At 37.3% G+C, this 20866-nt stretch overlaps 1 protein-coding gene across 9 annotated transcripts in view; it reads left to right on the top strand.

The window, feature by feature from the left end:
- Nucleotides 1–20866, top strand: part of Atg7 (Autophagy-related 7) — a 51966-nt gene that overhangs the window by 4891 nt on the left and 26209 nt on the right. For 7 of the 9 annotated variants that reach the window (XM_070084489.1, XM_070084490.1, XM_070084485.1 and 4 more), the window contains 7 exons: nucleotides 4506–4618; nucleotides 5432–5627; nucleotides 5891–6007; nucleotides 11346–11483; nucleotides 14736–14836; nucleotides 16760–16981; nucleotides 19090–19234. In XM_070084489.1, the coding sequence (XP_069940590.1) occupies nucleotides 4506–4618; nucleotides 5432–5627; nucleotides 5891–6007; nucleotides 11346–11483; nucleotides 14736–14836; nucleotides 16760–16981; nucleotides 19090–19234 (1032 nt within the window). Of the gene's footprint in view, nucleotides 1–4083; nucleotides 4136–4505; nucleotides 4619–5431; nucleotides 5628–5890; nucleotides 6008–11345; nucleotides 11484–14735; nucleotides 14837–16759; nucleotides 16982–19089; nucleotides 19235–20866 lie in introns of all 9 variants that reach the window. The other 2 variants (XM_070084491.1, XM_070084483.1) reach the window with 2 other exon arrangements.

Raw genomic sequence — 20866 nt, 5'->3', positions numbered from 1 at the left:
ATTATTGGAGCATTTTGATAATTAACTCCAGTGTTATTTTAAATGACTACATAACAACTACATATTTTAATTTGTTCTCTTACTTGTATTCAGCTTCACAGCTTAAACAGTATTGTATAATTTGGCTTAACATATACAGTGTATTCCTGTACTACAGCTTTAATTACTGAACATTAATTGCACTGCTACTCAGGACACATTGAGAACCAAAGCTTTCTAGATTCTCTAGATTTATTAATAAACACACGCATGGACTCGCACTCACACGCATGCACTCTCTCACGTGCACGATGCCTTCAGTTCTGTATACAGTATAGCACAAAAAAAAAAGAGAAAAATCCTTGGACTGAATCCTTGGTGTGAAGCTTTTACATAAGCATCTTGCTTATTACAAGAATTATGATCCTCTGAGACCATACCATGATAATAAATTGATAATTGATAGAAATATTGTATAAGCTCACAATGGAAATAAATTGTATAAAATACCGAGAATGGAAATATAAACACATATGCAGTATAATGTGATCCTTTATTGACAACATATAACGTAGCTGAACCAATTGCCAAGAAACTTCTTCATCGCTATCCCACATAAGAGCATAGGAATTGAAGAACACTGCAGAAGGTCTGCTCACAAACTTATCCAATCTCCCTTCCAAGCTACCCAAGATTTTAGACTCTATAACCCCACTCGGTACATCTTCAGATGCAGCATTCTCCACCTGACCTCAGCATTCTGAACCTGACTATAAATACTCACATACCTCCACCCCAGGTAGATCTGCTTGTGACTTGAAAAAGCCCACTGTGTGGGCAAAACGTTGTCAATAAAGGATCGCATTATACTGCATATGTGTTTATATTTCCATAAGCTCACAAGTTGCATTTAATGTACACCCCCATGGATGTAAGCAATGTGTATCGGGTTAGTACCACACTGAGTAGTATTGTGGTCTTCACAAGTGTTAGACCAAAGTGTGTTTTGGGCAGGCATAATCAAAAAACTAAACATCCAGACAAAATTACTCTCGATAGCTAGAGACTTTATGAGATCTAGCTCCTTGGCCCTCTCTAGTTTCTTTTTTACAGGTTTATCTCAAAGGGAAAATTAATCTTACCCTCACTGTTAAAATGCATGAGAGATGTTCTGTTTGAGAGGAAAATGTGAATAGTTATAAGAGGAACAGTGTCCTTGTAGGAGATGTCACAGTTAAAGTGCTGCAAGGATTTATATTAGCCTCCAATAAAGGTAAAGGTAGAAAGTTGAAAGTGAGCATAGAAAAGAGTAAGGTGATGAGGGTATCAAATGATTTAGATAAAGAAAAATGGATATCAAATTGGGGAGGAGGAGTATGGAAGAAGTGAATGTTTTCAGATACTTGGGAGTTGACGTGTCAGTGGATGGATTTATGAAGGATGAGGTTAATCATAGAATTGATGAAGGAAAAAAGGTGAGTGGTGCATTGAGGTATATGTGGAGGCAAAGAAGGGAATGTATGAAAGTATAGTAGTACCAACACTCTTATATGGGTGTGAAGCATGGGTTGTAAATGCTGTAACGAGGAGGCGGTTGGAGGCAGTGGAGATGTCATGTCTAAGGGCAATGTGTGGTGTAAATATTATGCAGAAAATTCGGAGTGTGGAAATTAGGAGAAGGTGTGGAGTTAATAAAAGTATTAGTCAGAGGGCTGAAGAGGGTTTGTTGAGGTGGTTTGGTTATTTAGAGAGAATGGATCAAAGTAGAATGACATGGAGAGCGTATAAATCTGTAGGGGAAGGAAGGCGGGGTAGGGGTCGTCCTCGAAAAGGTTAGAGGGAGTGGGTAAAGGAGGTGTTGTGGGCTAGGGGCTTGGACTTCTGGCAAGCGTGCGTGAGCTTGTTAGATAGGAGTGAATGGAGACGAATGGTATTTGGGACCTGACGATCTGTTGGAGTGTGAGCAGGGTAATATTTAGTGAAGGGATTCAGGGAAACTGGTTATTTTTATATAGCCAGACTTGAGTCCTGGAAATGGGAAGTACAATGCCTGCACTCTAAAGGAGGGGTTTGGAATATTAGCAGTTTGGAGGGATATGTTGTGTATCTTTATAGGTGTATGCTTCTAACCTGTTGTGTTCTGAGCACCTCTGCAAAAACAGTGATTATGTGTGAGTGAGGTGAAAGTGTTGAATGATGATGAAAGTATTTTCTTTTTGGGGATTTTCTTTCTTTTTTGGGTCACCCTGCCTCGCTGGGAGACGGCCGACTTGTTAAAAAAAAATATATATATATAGATATACAGTGGACCCCCGGTTAACGATATTTTTTCACTCCAGAAGTATGTTCAGGTGCCAGTACTGACCGAATTTGTTCCCATAAGAAATATTGTGAACTAGATTAGTCCATTTCAGACCCCCAAACATACACGTACAAACGCACTTACATAAATACACTTACATAATTGGTCGCATTCGGAGGTAATCGTTATGCGGGGGTCCACTGTATATATATATATATATATATATATATACAGTGGACCCCCGCTTAACGATCACCTCCAAATGCAACCAATTATGTAAGTGTATTTATGTAAGTGCGTTTGTACGTGTATGTTTCGGGGTCTGAAATGGACTAATCTACTTCACAATATTCCTTATGGGAAAAAATTCGGTCAGTACTGGCACCTGAACATACTACTGGAATGAAAAAAGTTCGTTAACCGGGGGTCCACTGTATATATATATATATATATATATATATATACACATACATACATACATACATACATACATACATACATACATACATACATACATACATACATATACAGCATTTCCTCACTTAACGATGGAGTTCTGTTCCTAAGACCACGTCGCTAAAGGAATTCGTCATTGAGGGGGCCACTAGAACACCTAACATGGCTAGGCATTTCGGGCAAACTTAGATTAATTCTTAACCCTAAATTATTACAAATTGTGGAGTAAGTTAACTAAATACTAAGTGACTAAATACTGGTTTGTGAGTTTAGCAATGTGAGTGCTTTTGTTTTGGCACAATACAGAGTTTCTATATTGGAGTATCACAGGCAAACTTATGACTAGTTAGGAATCATTATTTTAAGATTAAGATATGTATTTCTGTGCTTATAGTCAAATGGGTGAGTGAGTGAGTGTAAGTGTGAACCACCAGCTGGTTTACATGTAGTTAGTTGACGGGGTGTATCAGGGAGATAAGATGTTTTCTAACGGTAGTTTTGAAGGTGATGAATGTGTCTGCAGTTCTAGAGTTTTCAGGTAGGGTGTTCCAGATTTTAGGGCCTTTGACATACATTGAATTTTTGTAAAGGTTTAGTCGGACAATAGGAATGTCGTAGAGATGTTTGTGTCTGGTGTTATGCCTGTGGGTCCTGTCACAACTATCAAAAAAGCATTTGAGGTCAAGGTTAATATTGGAATTTAAGGTCCTGTATATGTAGATTGCACAGTAGTAAGTATGGATGTTCTGAACAGGGAGTAAGTTTAGATCTATGAAGAGTGGGGGGGGGGTTGCCAGGGATGGGATTTAGTGATTATTCTTACTGCGGCTTTTTGTTGAGTTATTATTGGCTTTAGGTGTGTTGCTGCCGTTGATCCCCAAGCACAAATAGCATAGGTGAGGTATGGATATATGAGTGAATGGTATAGTGTGAGAAGGGCATTTTGCGGCACGTAGTATCGTGTCTTGGAGAGGATATTGTTTTAATGTCACCTTTGCACCATGTATAACATCTCTGATATATTTTTAAATGTTTATATAGGAGTGTACTGTGTATTCTAATAAACAGAATAGAGGAAATCAGCTCTAATATACATTACTTAGGTATGCATACCTGTCAGAGAGCTCGTCATAAGTCCGAGTCGTCAGTAAACGAGTACACCGTTCAGTGAGGAGAGGCTGTACAATGAAAAATTATGGGCTTTGCATTAATTTTGAAAGTGATAGTTTTTGAGTGTTATGAGTTAATAATACTGTAGTACTAAGTCAGATATAAATAGTAGTAAATATATTGTATGGAATATCCTGTTGAAGATAGAAAGTTCAGTGTTTATTGAAATTTTTCAGGGCCAGACTCTCTCTGTAAGACCACCTGTCCAGTTACTGGCCAGACTCAATGGTGATTAACCTGACATGACTGAGTGACTGAAGAGAAACAGTAGGAAAGTTTATTTCATAATGTATAAGAACAAATGTAGTTAGTAAATAAAAACAGGAAATGCAGTAATTTACATATACTGTAAATGTTTACTTGGATTCAGTGGATTTTAAAATATAAGGTTCAAAAATGTAGACTTTTTAATGCTAATAAGGTTTTGTATGTAATTTTGCAAGAAGAAATGTCATATGATTTTTTCTTTTTCTGTATACTTTTATTAGTGCTGTATTTCTAGCACAATGTAGTTAGTTGATATATTACTACCATATTCATCATTCTGATTTTATTTGATTTTGTCCTATTTTAGTTTAGTCTGCCTTCTCTGTTACAGCTGGATGTTTTTCATCTGAGTGAAGATGCTGTACCTATTACAGGGAGTTACGTAAACAGTGATGCTCCTGGTTTGCCATCACGTCTTAGTGTGGAATATGATGCACTTGACAGGTTTGTAGAAATTTTTGTTTAATCATAATTGAAATTAGATGGTATAATGGCCTTGTCTCATTTGTCTTATGATTTGTTTTTAATTTAAATCACAAGTATAAGAGAAATTTTATGTACTGTTCAGTGTAAATGTTTTAATTGTATTTAAAAATGTCCAGCAATTAATTCCCCCAATTCTGGTTCAGAAATCTGCTAGCTCACTAACAAAAAGGTTAGTTGTTAGGTGACAGGTCTGTCAGATGAATGAGGATTATAAAGTCACAATGCTGTACACTTAGATGCTAACATCATATAGGAAATAAGCAGCTTTTTGATGATCAATAAATTACAGCAAAAGCAGTTCAGTAGTTGATTTTGAGTGGCCCGTAACTTAGAGAAATGTTCCAACTTCATAATTTTTTGCCAGTTATTATGTATCATTTTACCAGTGTTTCCCTAATGGCTGTGCCTTTACAGTTTTTTAGTTAATACAGCCTCTTCTCACTTAACAATGGAGTTCTGTTCCTAAGACCGCGTCGGTAAATGAATTCATCGCTAAACAAGGAGCATACTATAATAATGGTAGTGGGTTAGTGTCAGCCATCTTTGATATTGTTTTAATGTCACCTTTCACCTTTTATAACATTTTTAGTATGTTTTTAAATGTTTGTACAGTAGTGTACTGTATATTGTAATAAACAGAATAGAGGAAATCAGCTCTAATATGCATTTTTTAGGTATGCATACTGGTCAGAGAGGCCATCGTAAGTCCGAGTCGTCGGTAAACGAGTACGTCGCTAAGTGAGGAGAGGCTGTATTTCTCTTTTATTTCAGAAACAGAGTACCATCTAAGTGGGCATGTTCTGCAGTGGGAACTCTTATTAACACCAATACAGTAGAGGAGTTCCGTAATCGAAGCAAACAAGAATTATTGAAGTCCTCGGCTTCTGTTCTGTGGGATGCAATCATTTCTGGTAGTGCCTTGGAAAAACCTTCAGTTTTAGCATCTTTTTTAATGTTTACTTTTGCAGTAAGTAAATTTCAGAGCTTTAATATATTGTATATAAGCATATTATTCATTAAGCTTTTACCAATCATTTGTTGTAGTAAGGAAAATAGCACTTAAAGACAATGTCATTGATGAAAAACAAAATTATGTTATACATAATTACTTTGAAGCAATGAAGAAAATTTAATCCTCACTTAAATATTATATCTGACATCTTGCAAAATTAACTACTAAAGGAAAAAGATTTTTTTAGTGTAGTTTATTGATTACATTATCCTTTACAGGACCTAAAGAAATACCACTACTACTACTGGTTTGCCTTTCCTGCCTTTACGTTACCAAAAACTATTCCTTTGGTGAAGCAACCACAGTGTGTTTCTCTTATACTAACAGATGAACAGGTTAGTCTGTATCCTAATTATTAAGTAACCATTGTTTTCCTGTTACACTAACAGATAAATAATCTAGTCTGTGCCATTATTAGTGAAATATAATTAGCCTTATGCAAATTGTTTTCTTTAAATATGAGGTAGATATAGTGGTGGCACCAGGGGGGATATCCTTGGGAGGGGGGTTCATCTCTCAAAATTTTCCTAGACCCCCAATGTCCCCAAATAAAAGTAGTAAAAATAATAATAATTCTTCAAAAAGTCTCCTAGCCTTCCTTCCAACTAGATAGGCACCCCAAAGCCCTCACTGTATAGCAGTTCTAACACCACCCCTGGCTAGGTAGATGTAGATGAGAAAATTGATACCGTTACGAGTGGCAAAGTAAAAAGCAGAATGGCTTTATTTTACCATTTATTATATAGCTACCTACATTGAACTTTTCAATATAGTTCTGTAGAGATTTAGAGCATTTATTGGGACAATGGTATTAGCCATATACAATTATAGTTAGGGAAGAAAACATAATTTTGGCAAAACAGCATCTCTAATAACTTCAGTGGTTACACAGTGAACATGAGTAAAAACAAATAATGTTGCCTGTAGGTAACTTATTATCTAACAGTAACGATTTTTGATACATGTATGAAACATGTAGAAGATACTATTAGATTGTGATGAGTCCCAAAATTGTGTATCAATATATCGTTATTGGTATCGTTGGGTATTGGCTAATTATGATGGTATTGTTATATGCCTAAAATTGAGTATTGGTAGTGGCCTAAAGCTGTGTATCAGTACTGGTATCAGCAAAAATTTCAATATTATCCCATCCCTAATTTTGGATATTGGATGGATTACTCAGATCATTCCAGTTTGCCTTAATCTTGTGTATGAGCGATAAACCTGGTTTATGTCACCAGAGGTTGATATTGCAAGCACAAATATTGGACATAGATATTATTGAAAGATGCTTGAAAAGCCTGAAAAGCCATAATTTGCAGGCACATGTTATGATTTCTGGGCAGACAGCTAAGGAATGAGTGATGCTGTGTTTCCTCTTTTGGGTCAACTTATTTAGCAACATGGCCACTTTAATCCTTAAACTGTCCAAACCTAGATCTATGTTTTTTCAACATTTGAAAGTATGTAAAAAAAACTTTGATCTACATTTTTTTTTGTTATATTTGAAAAATGTAAAAAAACGTAGATCTACTTTTGGAGCACTACGCATGTGAACGTAGATCTATGTTTGGACAATTTAAGGGTTAATGAAGAAAATGTTATGCTTTGTTAATTTGTCCCAAGTATGTAGCACTTTTATGATTATAATATTAATACAGGAAAAGTCATAACAGTTTCATGAAATAATGCAGTATTGTATTTTGTGCATCAGTTATGCATGGTATAATGGCTTATATAAAGTGTGTGCACTTACTGTCTCAGGGAAGGCTATGAAGTAGATGAAAAAAATTTAATTTTTTTTTTTTTTTTTACATTAAGTCATTTTCTGACTGATTCTAACTTTGCAATAAATTCAGACTTCTGAATAGACTAAGGCTCTGATTACATATATATATATATTTTTTTTTTCAACAAGTCGGCTGTCTCCCACCGAGGCAGGGTGACCCAAAAAAGAAAGAAAATCCCCAAAAAGAAAATACTTTCATCCTCATTCAACACTTTCACCACACTCACACATTATCACTGTTTTTGCAGAGGTGCTCAGAATACAACAGTCTAGAAGCATACACATATAAAGATACACAACATATCCCTCCAAACTGCCAATATCCCAAACCCCTCCTTTAAAGTGCAAGCATTGTACTTCCCATTTCCAGGACTCAAGTCCGACTATATGGAAATAACCGGTTTCCCTGAATCCCTTCACTAAATATTACCCTGCTCACACACTAACAGATCGTCAGGTCCCAAGTACCATTCATCTCCATTCACTCCTATCTAACACGCTCACGCACGCTTGCTGGAAGTCCAAGCCCCTTGCCCACAAAACCTCCTTTACCCTCTCTCTCCAACCCTTTCGAGGACGACCCCTACCCCGCCTTCCTTCCCCTATAGATTTATATGCTTTTCATGTCATTCTACTTTGATCCATTCTCTCTAAATGACCAAACCATCTCAACAACCCCACTTCTGCCCTCTGACTAATACTTTTATTAACTCCACACCTTTAACTAATTTCCACACTCCGAATTTTCTGCATAATATTTACACCACACATTGCCCTTAAACAGGACATCTCCACTGCCTCCAACTGTCTCCTCGCTGCTGCATTTACCACCCAAGCTTCACACCCATATAAGAGTGTTGGTACTACTATACTTTCATACATTCCCTTCTTTGCCTGCATAGATAACGTTTTTTGACTCCACATATACCTCAACGCACCACTCACCTTTTTTTCCTCATCAATTCTATGATTAACCTCATCCTTCATAAATCCATCCGCCGACACGTCACCTCCCAAGTATCTGAAAACATTCACTTCTTCCATACTCCTCCTCCCCAATTTGATATCCAATTTTTCTTTATCTAAATCATTTGATACTCTCATCACCTTACTCTTTTCTATGTTCACTTTCAACTTTCTACCTTTACACACATTCCCAAACTCATCCACTAACCTTTGCAATTTTTCTTTAGAATCTCCCATAAGCACAGTATCATCAGCAAAAAGTAACTGTGTCAATTCCCATTTTGAATTTGATTCCCCAAAATTTAATCCCACCCCTCTCCCGAACACCCTAGCATTTACTTGCTTTACAACCCCATCTATAAATATATTAAACAACCATGGTGACATTACACATCCCTGTCTACAACCTACTTTTACCGGGAAGTAGTCTCCCTCTCTTCTACACACCCTAACCTGAGCCTCACTATTCTCATAAAAACTCTTTACAGCATTTAATAACTTACCACCTATTCCATATACTTGCAACATCTGCCACATTGCTCCTCTATCCACTCTATCATATGCCTTTTCTAAATCCATGAATGCAATAAAAACTTCTCTACCTTTATCTAAATACTGTTCACATATATGCTTCAATGTAAACACTTGATCTACACATCCCCTACCCACTCTGAAACCTCCTTGCTCATCCGCAATCCTACATTCTGTCTTACCTCTAATTCTTTCAATTATAACCCTACCGTACACTTTTCCTGGTATACTCAGTAAACTTCTTCCTCTATAATTTTTACAGTCTCTTTTGTCCCCTTTCCCTTTATATAAAGTGACTATACATGCTCTCCACCAATCCCTAGGTGCCTTCCCCTCTTTCATACATTTATTAAACAAAAGTACCAACCACTCCAACACTATATCCCCCCCTGCTTTTAACATTTCTGTCATGATCCCATCAGTTCCAGCTGCTTTACCCCTTTTCATTCTACGTAATGCCTCACGTACCTCCCCCACACTTCCATTCTGCTCTTCTTCACTCCTAAAAGATGGTATACCTCCCTGACCAGTGCATGAAATTACTGCCTCTCTTTCTTCCTTAACATTTAAAAGTTCCTCAAAATATTCTCGCCATCTACCTAATACCTCCATCTCCCCATCTACTAACTCCCCTACTCTGTTTTTAACTGACAAATCCATACTTTCCCTAGGCTTTCTTAACTTGTTTAACTCACTCCAAAGTTTTTTCTTATTTTCATTAAAATTTCTTGACAGTGCCTCTCCCACTCTATCATCTGCTCTCCTTTTGCACTCTCTCACCACTCTCTTTACATTTCTTTTACTCTCCATATACTCTGCTCTTCTTATAACACTTCTGCTTTGTAAAAACCTCTCATAAGCTACCTTTTTCTCCTTTATCACACCCTTTACTTCATCATTCCACTAATCACTCCTCTTTCCTCCTGCCCCCACCCTCCTATAACCACAAACTTCTGCCCCTCATTCTAATACTGCATTTTTAAAACTATTCCAACTCTCTTCAACCCCCCCACTACTCATCTTTGCACTAGCCCACCTTTCTGCCAATAGTCGCTTATATCTCACCCGAACTTCCTCCTCCCTTAGTTTATACACTTTCACCTCCCTCTTACTTGTTGTTGCCACCTTCGTCTTTTCCCATCTACCTCTTACTCTAACTGTAGCTACAACTAAATAATGATCCAATATATCAGTTGCCCCTCTATAAACATGTACATCCTGGAGCCTACCCATCAACCTTTTATCCACGAATACATAATCTAATAAACTACTTTCATTACGTGCTACATCATACCGTGTATATTTATTTATCCTCTTTTTCATAAAATATGTATTACTTATTACCAAATCTCTTTCTACACATAGCTCAATTAAAGGCTCCTCATTTATATTTACCCCTGGCACCCCAAATTTACCTACTACTCCCTCCATAACATTTTTACCCACTTTAGCATTGAAATCCCCAACCACCATTACTCTCACATTTGATTTAAAACTCCCCACGCATTCACTCAACATTTCCCAAAATCTCTCTCTCTCCTCTACACTTCTCTCTTCTCCAGGTGCATACACGCTTATTATAACCCACTTTTCACATCCAATCTTTATTTTACTCCACATAATCCTTGAATTAATACATTTATAGTCCCTCTTTTCCTGCCATAGCTTATCCTTCAACATTATTGCTACTCCTTCTTTAGCTCTAACTGTTTGAAACCCCTGACCTAATCCCATTTATTCCTCTCCATTGAAACTCTCCCACCCCCTTCAGCTTTGTTTCACTTAAAGCCAGGACATCCAGCTTCTTCTCATTCATAACATCCACAATCATCTCTTTCTTATCATTTGCACAACATCCACGCACATTCAGACTTCCCACTTTGACAATTTTCTTCTTATTCTTTTTAGTAATCTTCACAGGAAAAGGGGTTACAAGCCCATTGTTCCCGGCATTTTAGTTGACTTTTACAACACGCATGGCTTACGGAGGAGAGATTCTTATTCCACTTCCCTATGGATATAAAAGGAAAAGTAATAAGACCAAGAACTATTAAGATAAAATCAAAGAAAACTCAGATGAGTGTGTATAAATAAATGTGTACATGTATGTGTAGTGTGACCTAAGTGTAAGTAGAAGTAGCAAGACATACCTGTAATCTTGCATATTTATGAGACAGACAAAAGACATCAGCAATCCTACCATCATGTAAAACAATTACAGGCTTTCGTTTTACACTCACTTGGCAGGACGGTAGTACCTCCCTGGGTGGTTGCTGTCTACCAACCTACTACCATGATTTTTAAAAGACATACTGGATGTTGAAAGTTCTGATTACCAAAAATAAAGAAAGTTAGATTTGAACATGTTTCATGTGAAATTTCAGATTGCTTCACTTGTGTTGGCATGTGAAGGTCTTGGAACTGATGTGGATCGTGGCTTCTTCACACTCACTCAGTCTGGCAATGAATTTGGCATCCATCTACTCAAGGACTACCCACAAATAAGGACTGCTGCCTCTGGGGTAAGGTTTGGTAAAACATATCAAGACTGACATATATTAATGGTCCTCATTACTGTTGTATTATTATCCATTACAGTATGGGAAGTATGAAAAATGTAGTGACATGAGAATCTATGATGAGGCTTGAGAAAATACCATTATCTGGTTAGCTCGAGCTGTTACAATGTAGATGGAAGTCTTTAAAAATCCATAGTTGTAAAATGAGTGTTGAATCTATGCTAGCCTGAGTGTTAACTTTTAATGACGATGATTCAAGATCACTTGATTTATTCACTTGTCAGTAAGACAAGTTAAAAGGAGATTTTATAAAGAGAAAAAGTGACAGTAGATCAGATCAGAGGTGATGTGGCATGAGAATATAGACTGAATGCTTTGAACACTCACATAATGAGTGTGGAGTCTATACAGTACAAGCCTTCATGGTTACACATTTGTATCCATGGGACCAGAATTGTGTTGCTGGTGTCCCATCTTTGGTGTTTAATCTAAATATATTTTTAATTTTCCCAACTTTCCATGAAACATTTTAGTATTGAGTGTCCTGTGTGTGTGTGTGTGTGTGTGTGTGTGTGTGTGTGTGTGTGTGTGTGTGTGTGTGTGTGTGTGTGTGTGTGTGTGTGTGTGTGTGTGTGTGTGTGTGTGTGTGTGTGTGTGTGTGTGTGTGTGTGTGTGTGTGTGTGTGTGTGTGAGTGTGTGTGTGTGTGTGTGTGTGTGTGTGTGTGTGTGTGTGTGTGTGTGTGTGTGTGTGTGTGTGTGTGTGTGTGTGTGTGTGTGTGTGTGTGTGTGTGTGTGTGTGTGTGTGTGTGTGTGTGTATATATATATATATATATATATATATATATATATATATATATATATATATATATATATATATATATATATATATATATATATATATATATATATATATATATATGAGGATAGTGATGCTCAAGTTAGAGTATGTAGGAAAGAGGGAAATTTTTTCCCAGTAAAAGTAGGCCTTAGACAAGGATGTTACTAATCTGACAGGAATGGGGAAGGTAGGGCTAGGGGTGGCATGCACATCACAACCATGGGAATAATCTGGGATAAAGTTGTAGGCGGCAAAGAGGAAGGTGAAGGATGTAGGAAAAAGGGGAAGGGATGTGGGGTTGGTGTCAATGTTGGTGCTGTGAAAGCAAGGGCTGGTTCAGAGTTGGGCCAGCTGGAAAAGGAATTGGGGTTGTGTCTGAAGCAGTTCTTTGAGTTTGGGTGTTTCTGCCTGGCCCTCTCATCTGTTACCCATCTCTAAGCTTGATGGGTTTTCACATACTTCAGCTATTCCCTCTGTCATTGTCCTGACCCAATACAGCTATGCACATGATTGTAGCATTGTGTAGTTATCAGGAGCACTTTCTGTTGTAGGATCTTATCTTGCACTATATGGGACCAGAAGGTTAGTATAATTGGGCATTGTTTGCCACAGAAGGGTCTCCTGATCCTCTGAAAATTTGCCATCTTCCTATCTCTTCTTCTCCTCCAGTGCACTTGATGAATGTTATAATCTCATGCCCCTTATGTTCTTAAATTATAATGGGGTGTTTAATTGAATTATGTGGTAATAGGTAATACTTATTTCAAGAAGAAAAAGTTAAGTTAGTATATAAGATAGGAAATCAGCTTCCTAGACTATAAATTAGTAAATAAATGGTTAATGGAAAGACTTATCAGTATGCATGTTTTTAAAAGGGCAACAGATATGCCAAATCATTATTTAGTGGTACCCTGCCTCGGTGGGAGACGGCCGACTTGTTGAAAAAAAAAAAACCTATAGTGAGAGTAAGAGGTGCATAGAATGCAAAAAAAATAGCATCAATGGAAAAGATAGATGTGAAAGGGAATAACCTAAAAAAAGGAAGTAGTGAAAGATATTGGCAACTATTTGGAGAAAGGTGGGCTAAAGTGAGCACAGGTAATGAGGACGAGGTCAAAAAGGTATGGGGTAGATTTAAGAATGCAGTGCTAGAGTGATCATCAGAAGTTTGTAGGTACAGAGGGTGGGTGCAAGTGGGAAGAAGAATGAGTGGCAGAATGGTAAGATGAAGAGGGTGGTATAACAGAAATGTTTGCATCCAAGAGGTTTCTACAATCTAGAAATGATATATGGAAGGCAGAGTATATGAAGAGAAAAAGAGTGGTGAGGTAGTGCTTCAGCCCTTATATCTTGGGTCATTTTCATATGGTTTCTAGAAGTAACTGAAAAACCTTTCAGGCCAATGACCGAGACACATGTGAAACATCTGGGTATCTTTACTCTATAATCATTTCACCATGCAGTGGGTTTATCAGTACAATACATGGACATAATGTGAAAACTAGAAATATATATGGAAAACAGTGGAAGACAAGATAATCAGTCCCTCAGTTTAGGAGCAGGTGATGAGCACCATAGTCTGGCATCTACACAGTGCCTCATAGCATATTGTGTAAGCTTATCCTTGCTTCTACGAATGTCAAACACTGTTTTGCTATGCCATACTCCTCGCACACCCTCCACTGAAATGCCATCCTCCAGCTTCCTTATTAATTCAAGTTTCTGAAGAGTAGAAAGTCACAATACCATAACTGTAACGATACACAAATAACCCACACTTGGGAGGCCATTAATTAGTCACACTAATTAAGGGTCAAAATCAGACCAAAACATTGTCGTAATTTTCAGTCACATAAGTGTGGATTATTTGTGTATTCCAGTTTCTGCTTAACCATTAGGGTTACATGCTTCTTCTTGCTTTAAAAGTTATTGTTAATAACACTGTACACAGTATATCAATAAAATTATTAAAAACATAGTAAATCCAGGGGAAAATTGGAGATGAAGGTGTGAACGTGCATGCAGACAATGACACTTATGCGGGCAGTCATTGGCCAGCTGTCTAGGAACAATGAAAGTGGACACTCCCAGGAAGAACCTTGGACCTTATAAACTTGTGATTAAGCAGAATCGGTCCGTTTTATTGAATTCATGACCGGACTGGATGGCCATTTAATATAGTGGATTTGGTACACTTCATCGTTATTTTAATCAGACACCCTATTAAACATACATGTTGAGCCTTTGTGTAGCCAGATTTTTTTGTCCATTTTAACTGGGGGGTCCCTTTTATTGGGCTTTTACTGTTTAGTGAGGAACCAAAAATATCAATTTAGTGTATACTGTGTGTTTAAAATTGTGTGGTTTACATAAAACTTTTTGCTCAGGATTTTTACATTATGTGTTTTTATGATAGACAGACAGAGAAGTATACCTGGCCTTCTCTGACCCCTGCACCCTGCCGCAGAACCCTGGATGGCCTCTTCGCAACCTGCTCACTTTGGTAACCTTAAAATGGTAATATTTAATAACAGTCTTATACACAATAGTTAACAAACATTACACTGAAACTTCAAGCACATGTCTTATTAAATGGTCAATTAAACCTAGAAAAAAGTCTTAGGAGAAAAATACTCAGTGAATTAGTGAAAGCAACTATCAGCCCATGTCTGTGATGACAAATCTTGTATCAGAGCTGCCTTGTAGAGTATAACTTTGATGTGAAAGTCCATTTAGTAAGTTTATGTAGTCTGCTTCATTCCCTTTCACTTACCCTTCCCAGGATGTTTGTTGCCTTCCCAGTTACTAGCACTTTTTATCCTATACTTATGCATTGTACCTTGCCATATTATTCATTATCCTTCTTTGGCTTCATTACTTTTTTGTTCCACTAAGCAGTTACTTTAATCCCATTTATTTTCCCTTCTTACATGACCTCTTCCTTTCTAGTTCTGTGCTCTTCAGGAAAGGCAGCTAGGGAATGAGTGATGTTGAATCTTCTTTCTTTGGTCACCTTGTCTTGGTGGGAAATGGCTGAAGAATAGTCACTTCCCACCATGCCTTAGTCATTTAGAAAGGACAGATCAGAATATTATGACTAAGGTGTATAAATTTGTGGTAAAAGGAAGGAAGGTGGGGTAAGGGGTCTTCCTAGGAAGGATAGGAGAAAGGTGGAGGAGAGATTAGGTGGAAAGGGAATGTACATCTAGCAAGTTTGTGTGTGTGTGTAAGATTGGAGTATATGGAGACAAGGTAGTTTTTAGACTTGACATATTGTTTCAGTGTGATCAAGGTAACATTTATAGCCATACCTGTATCCTGTAGGTGATTATTATTATTATTATTATTATTATTATTATTATTATTATTATTATTATTATTATTAAAGAATGGAAAGGCACAATACCCTGACTGGAACAATGCATAAATAACCCTCACATAGGAGAGAGAACCTTATGACGACGTTTTGGGACAGGGACATTACAGTGAGAGGAAGAAAGAAGTAAGTGGAGAAGTAGTGGTAGAGGTAATGCTGATAGTGGAAGTAATAGTGGTGGTAGTAGTAGCAGTAATGAAGTAATAAAAGTGGTAGAAGTAGAAGTGGAGCAAGTCTAAGGACAAGAAAAGGAGCGCTGCAGGAAAGCTAATTGACCACAAGAGTGGGGCCAACTGAAGGACAGAACACACCTAGGCAGAAGAAAGGAAGACAAGGAAAAATAGGAAAGGAGAAGAGGTAGGGAGAGAAGAAAAGATCAGGATAGGTCACTACTACTGCTGCTACTCCCACCACCATCTCATTCACGATCCTTTCTGTCTGCCACTACTCCCCAGACTTACTACCTCTACTACTACTACTACTTCCACTATCAGCATTACCTCAACCACTACTTCCCCACTTCTTTCTTCCTCTCTCTGTCTTGTCCCTGTCCCCTTCTTGTATATATAGTGGCTCCCTCGCCGTTATGTGTTAGTGGGACTTGTAAATGGTCTAGGTTAGTCCGAAACATTGCCATAAGCGGTTTATTTGTGGATTATTATTATTATTTTTATTATTATTATTATTATTATTATTATTATTATTATTATTATTATTAATGTTAAGAGCTACATCCATGTGAGTTATTCAGCGCAAGATGTGGTAGAGGCTAAATCTTCTGTCTGCTGAGCACGAGGCAGACATATTTCCTATTTGTGCTCACCCAGGTGTTATCCTGTAGGTGAGAGGTGTAATTTCTGCATTTTCAAGAAGGGGGGAGAATGTTACAGTTCACAAGGTCTTTTTGTCTGTTATGTCCATATATGTCTGGTAAGACATATATGGAGGGAGAGAAGAGGGATCATCCATCCATGGTGGGAGATGCCTGGTGTGATAAGAAAATGCACATTAGTTTGTTTAAAATTGTATTATATATATCTAGTGAAACATTGTTCTTTAACCAGGTCACACCTGTGGTCTGTTTACAAGATTTTGTGTCTGCGAATACGAACAAGAAGTGGCACGAAAGATGCAACTCATAGCCTTGTAGTTGATGTAGACTTAAAAGGGGTAATAGATACAGACAACCCTCCTGATTTGCCACCATTCCTTGGCTGGGAGAAGAATGAAAGGGGTAAAATGGGACCACGTATGGTGAACCTGTCTGCTAACATGGATCCAATAAGGTAAGCACTGAAGCAAACTTTTAGTTATAAACGTATTGACATATATGAGGCATTGCATGGCAGAAAAAATAAGCGCCACCATGGCCAAAATGTGGGTTATTGAATGAAATGATTCCTTAACCCTTTTAGGGTCAAGATCTCTGATCTCAAACTTGCTCTCAGGTTTGACAAATTTAAAAAAAAAAAAATTATTTTATCGTATGAAATGATAGAAAATCTTTTTCTAAAGGTAATGAAACCAAAAGTATGAAATTTGATGGAAAACTTACAGAATTACGCTCTTGCAAAGTTAGCAGTCACTGCAATAGTTAGGCATCATTGATTTCGCCCAATTTTTGGCCAGTTCCATTGTTCCAGTTGACCAAACTCAGAGCTTTTTCACTGGTATTCCTTCTATTCTATTGATAGAGTACAAGAAAATGCCCATTTACCTATTTCAACTGCTCAATAAATTGATCAGAAATTGATAATTTGGCCAATTTCACAGAAAATTCAAAATTTGCCAGTTTAAAATAGGGTCTAGAATAAACAATATAGACATTCCTGGCACTGAAAATACATTTCCACTATTCCTTAGTCATGTCTCTAGGCCCCTTTTATATTATGCTTGCTTTCCATTTTGAATTTTTATTCACACAAAAAAATTGAAGTTTTACTGTTATGCAGACTCCTGCATTATTGTAAAAATTGTATAATTAATATCAGTGCATTAGACTGGCCAGTTGGATAAATATTGGACAAGTTTATGTCATTTGTGTGTATTCTGGAATATCAGCAAAAAAATTGAAAATTTCCGCTACTTAGAGCTCAGTTTCAAGCTACGTTTAGTCCTGAAACCAATCCAAATCATCTCTGTTCTGTAAGATGTCTTCCATTCTATCAAATGAGACCAAGAAACTGAGAATACAACCATAAAATCCATACCAAAATACACTGCAAAGTCACTGTTTTCAACCAAAAACACGGTCACAGTTTCTTTTTCTCATGCACTGCATGTTGTAGGATTTTTTACATGGTGCCCACTTACTGCATAGACCCATTCTCTAATATTTAGGCCCAAATTTACCACTCACAGCTTATTTGAGTGAGCTGAGCTCATGGCATAGTACATACTACAGGATTGACCCTGGTTTCAAAGCCACAGTACAATGGGACCTACACCGATAGGGTTTTTGTCTGTTTGTTGGAATGTGTAAATATTTTTTTTCATCTATAAATTAAACCCAGAGCCCCATAACAATTATGGTAACTTGAGCTTCACAGCTCCAGTCTACCCCATGCCTGCATTTTTCTCCATTATGAATTTGGCACTTATTCTCTTCTGCCTGTAAGTGTTAGGATTCACTTGCCATGGTTTTGAGCCACACCCATTCTGTGATTCAGAAATGGCCATCTGTCATGGTTTTATTTCACAGTCCATCAGTTTATATAATTTACTGAGCGGTTTACAAACATTTAGAAAATGACTTATCCATACATGGTAATCGTGTATTTCTTTTTTGACTTTTGATTTTGTTTTTGTGCTTTAAAATGGAGAGGAAAAAATTGCTGTGATGTTTCTCAGTACATTTGTATGTTATAGAAATTTATGGTAAAAAAAATGTCTTAAATCAAGCTACAAAAAATGAGTTACAAAGAAAGCTGAAAGCTATAAAAATATCTTCATTTTCTAATTAGAAGGGAGAGAGGAGACATAGTGTCTACATAGTGTTCTTTGTCATAAATGAATACTAAAGAATAGATAAAGAAGATTTCTTGACATCATCAACAAGGTCAGCAAAAAACTGTCACAGTGGTACTTGAGTTTTTTCACATAGTGCCAGAACAGAGGAATGAGTTACAAGATAAGATAGTAAATGCTACAGTCATTGGATATTTATTTAAATTATATGATAAATTAAATACTAAAGCTGAGACACTATTAACATATTCCTGTTCTATTAAGTAGAAATAGGAAAATACACACTTTACTAGTTTATATACAGAACTATACTTATAGCTGCTGTTGTAATATTTTAGAAATAAAACTGTGTTACTCTTCAGTATAACAGTTACACTGTTTAAGATCTTTAATATATATTTATTGTCATGATCTCTCACATTTGTAGACTAGCCGAGTCTGCTGTAGATCTGAACCTTAAGTTAATGAGGTGGAGGGTGGCTCCACTGCTTGATCTGCCCATCATCCAAAATACTCGATGCCTCCTCTTAGGCTCAGGGACTCTTGGTTGTTCTGTGGCAAGATGCCTTTTGGTGAGTCTGTATATATTTAGTAGAACTCTTATTAAAATGTGTTATACTTAGTCACATCTCTGTAGCCTCTGTTATATGATATGTAAGGTTCTTATTTCTGTATCCAGGTTCCATGAGTCACATGTAGTAATTGTGACTTTTCAGTTTAACCTCTGTTAACCAGTTTAACCTCTGTTAACCAGTTTAACCTCTGTTAACCAGCTTAACCTCTGTTAACCAGTTTAACCTCTGTTAACCAGCTTAACCTCTGTTAACCAGTTTAACCTCTGTTAACCAGTTTAACCCCTGTTAACCAGTTTAACCTCTGTTAACCACTTTTTGCCCAGTAAGTCATCTCTCTACAAGATTGAATTAAGTATTAATATTGTTTCCATAATAATGTGGAAATAAAATGTTGCACTGTGTTTGGTAAGTGAGCAAATTGCCATGTCTTGCAATGTTTTAAGCTGCCTGTAAATATGTGTAATTTATTTATTTTATTAACATATCGGCCATCTCCCACCAAGGTAGTTTGGTCCAAAAAAGATAAACTTTCATCATCATTTGCTCCATCACTGTTTTGCCAGAGGTACGCTTACACTACAGTTATAAAACTGCAACATTAACACCCGTCCTTCAGAATACAGGCACTGTACTTCCCATCTCCAGGACTCAAGTCTAGCCTGCCAGGTTCCCTGAATCCCTTCATAAATGTTACCTTGCTCACACTCCAACAGCACGTCAAGTCCTAATAACCATTTGTCTCCATTCGCTCCTATCTAACATGCTCACGCATGCTTGCTGGAAGGTACCAAGCCCCTCACACGCAAAACTTCCTTTACCCCCTCCCTCCAACCTCTACTAGGTCAACCCCTACCTCGCCCTCCCTCCACTATAGATTTATACACTCCCAAAGTCATTCTATTTTGTTCCTTCCTCTCTATATGTCTGAACCACCTCAACAACCTCTCCTCAACCCTCTGGATAATAGTTTTGGTAATCCCGCACCTCCTCCTAATTTCCAAACTACGAATTCTCTGCATTATATTCACAACACACATTGCCCTCAGACACAACATCTCCACTGCCTCCAGCCTTCTTGTTTCAAAATTCACCACCCATGTTTCACACCCATATAAGAGCATTCGTTTAACTATATTCTCATACATTCCCCTCTTTGCTTCCATGGACAAAGTTCTTTGTCTTCACAGACTCCTAAGTGCACCAGTCACCTTTTTCCTCATATCAATTCTGTGATTCACCTCATCTTTCATAGACCCATCTGCTGACACATCCACTCCTAAATATCTGAATATATTCACCTCCTCCATACTCTCTCCATCAAATCAGATATCCAGTCTTTTGTTACCTAATTTTTTGTCATCCTCAAATTTCAAACGAATATACAACAAATTTCCAAGACCGTAGGCATACTATCGAAGATACGATACTATGTTCCACAGTCAGCCCTCTTGGCCCTATATCACTCACTTATTTACCCCTATCTCACCTATGGAATTTGTGCATGGGGCTCAACAACAATAAACCATCTCAGACCACTAATTACCCAACAAAAGGCTGCAGTCAGAATGATAACAAATTCCCACTACAGGCAGCACACTTCACCAATATTCAAAACTCTAAACCTACTCA

The sequence above is a fragment of the Cherax quadricarinatus genome, chromosome 13 (assembly GCF_038502225.1).
Source record: "Cherax quadricarinatus isolate ZL_2023a chromosome 13, ASM3850222v1, whole genome shotgun sequence".
Lineage (NCBI taxonomy): Eukaryota > Metazoa > Arthropoda > Malacostraca > Decapoda > Parastacidae > Cherax > Cherax quadricarinatus.
The sequence above is the reverse complement of the archived record's forward strand: the minus strand, read 5'-3'. Positions and strand labels throughout refer to the sequence as shown.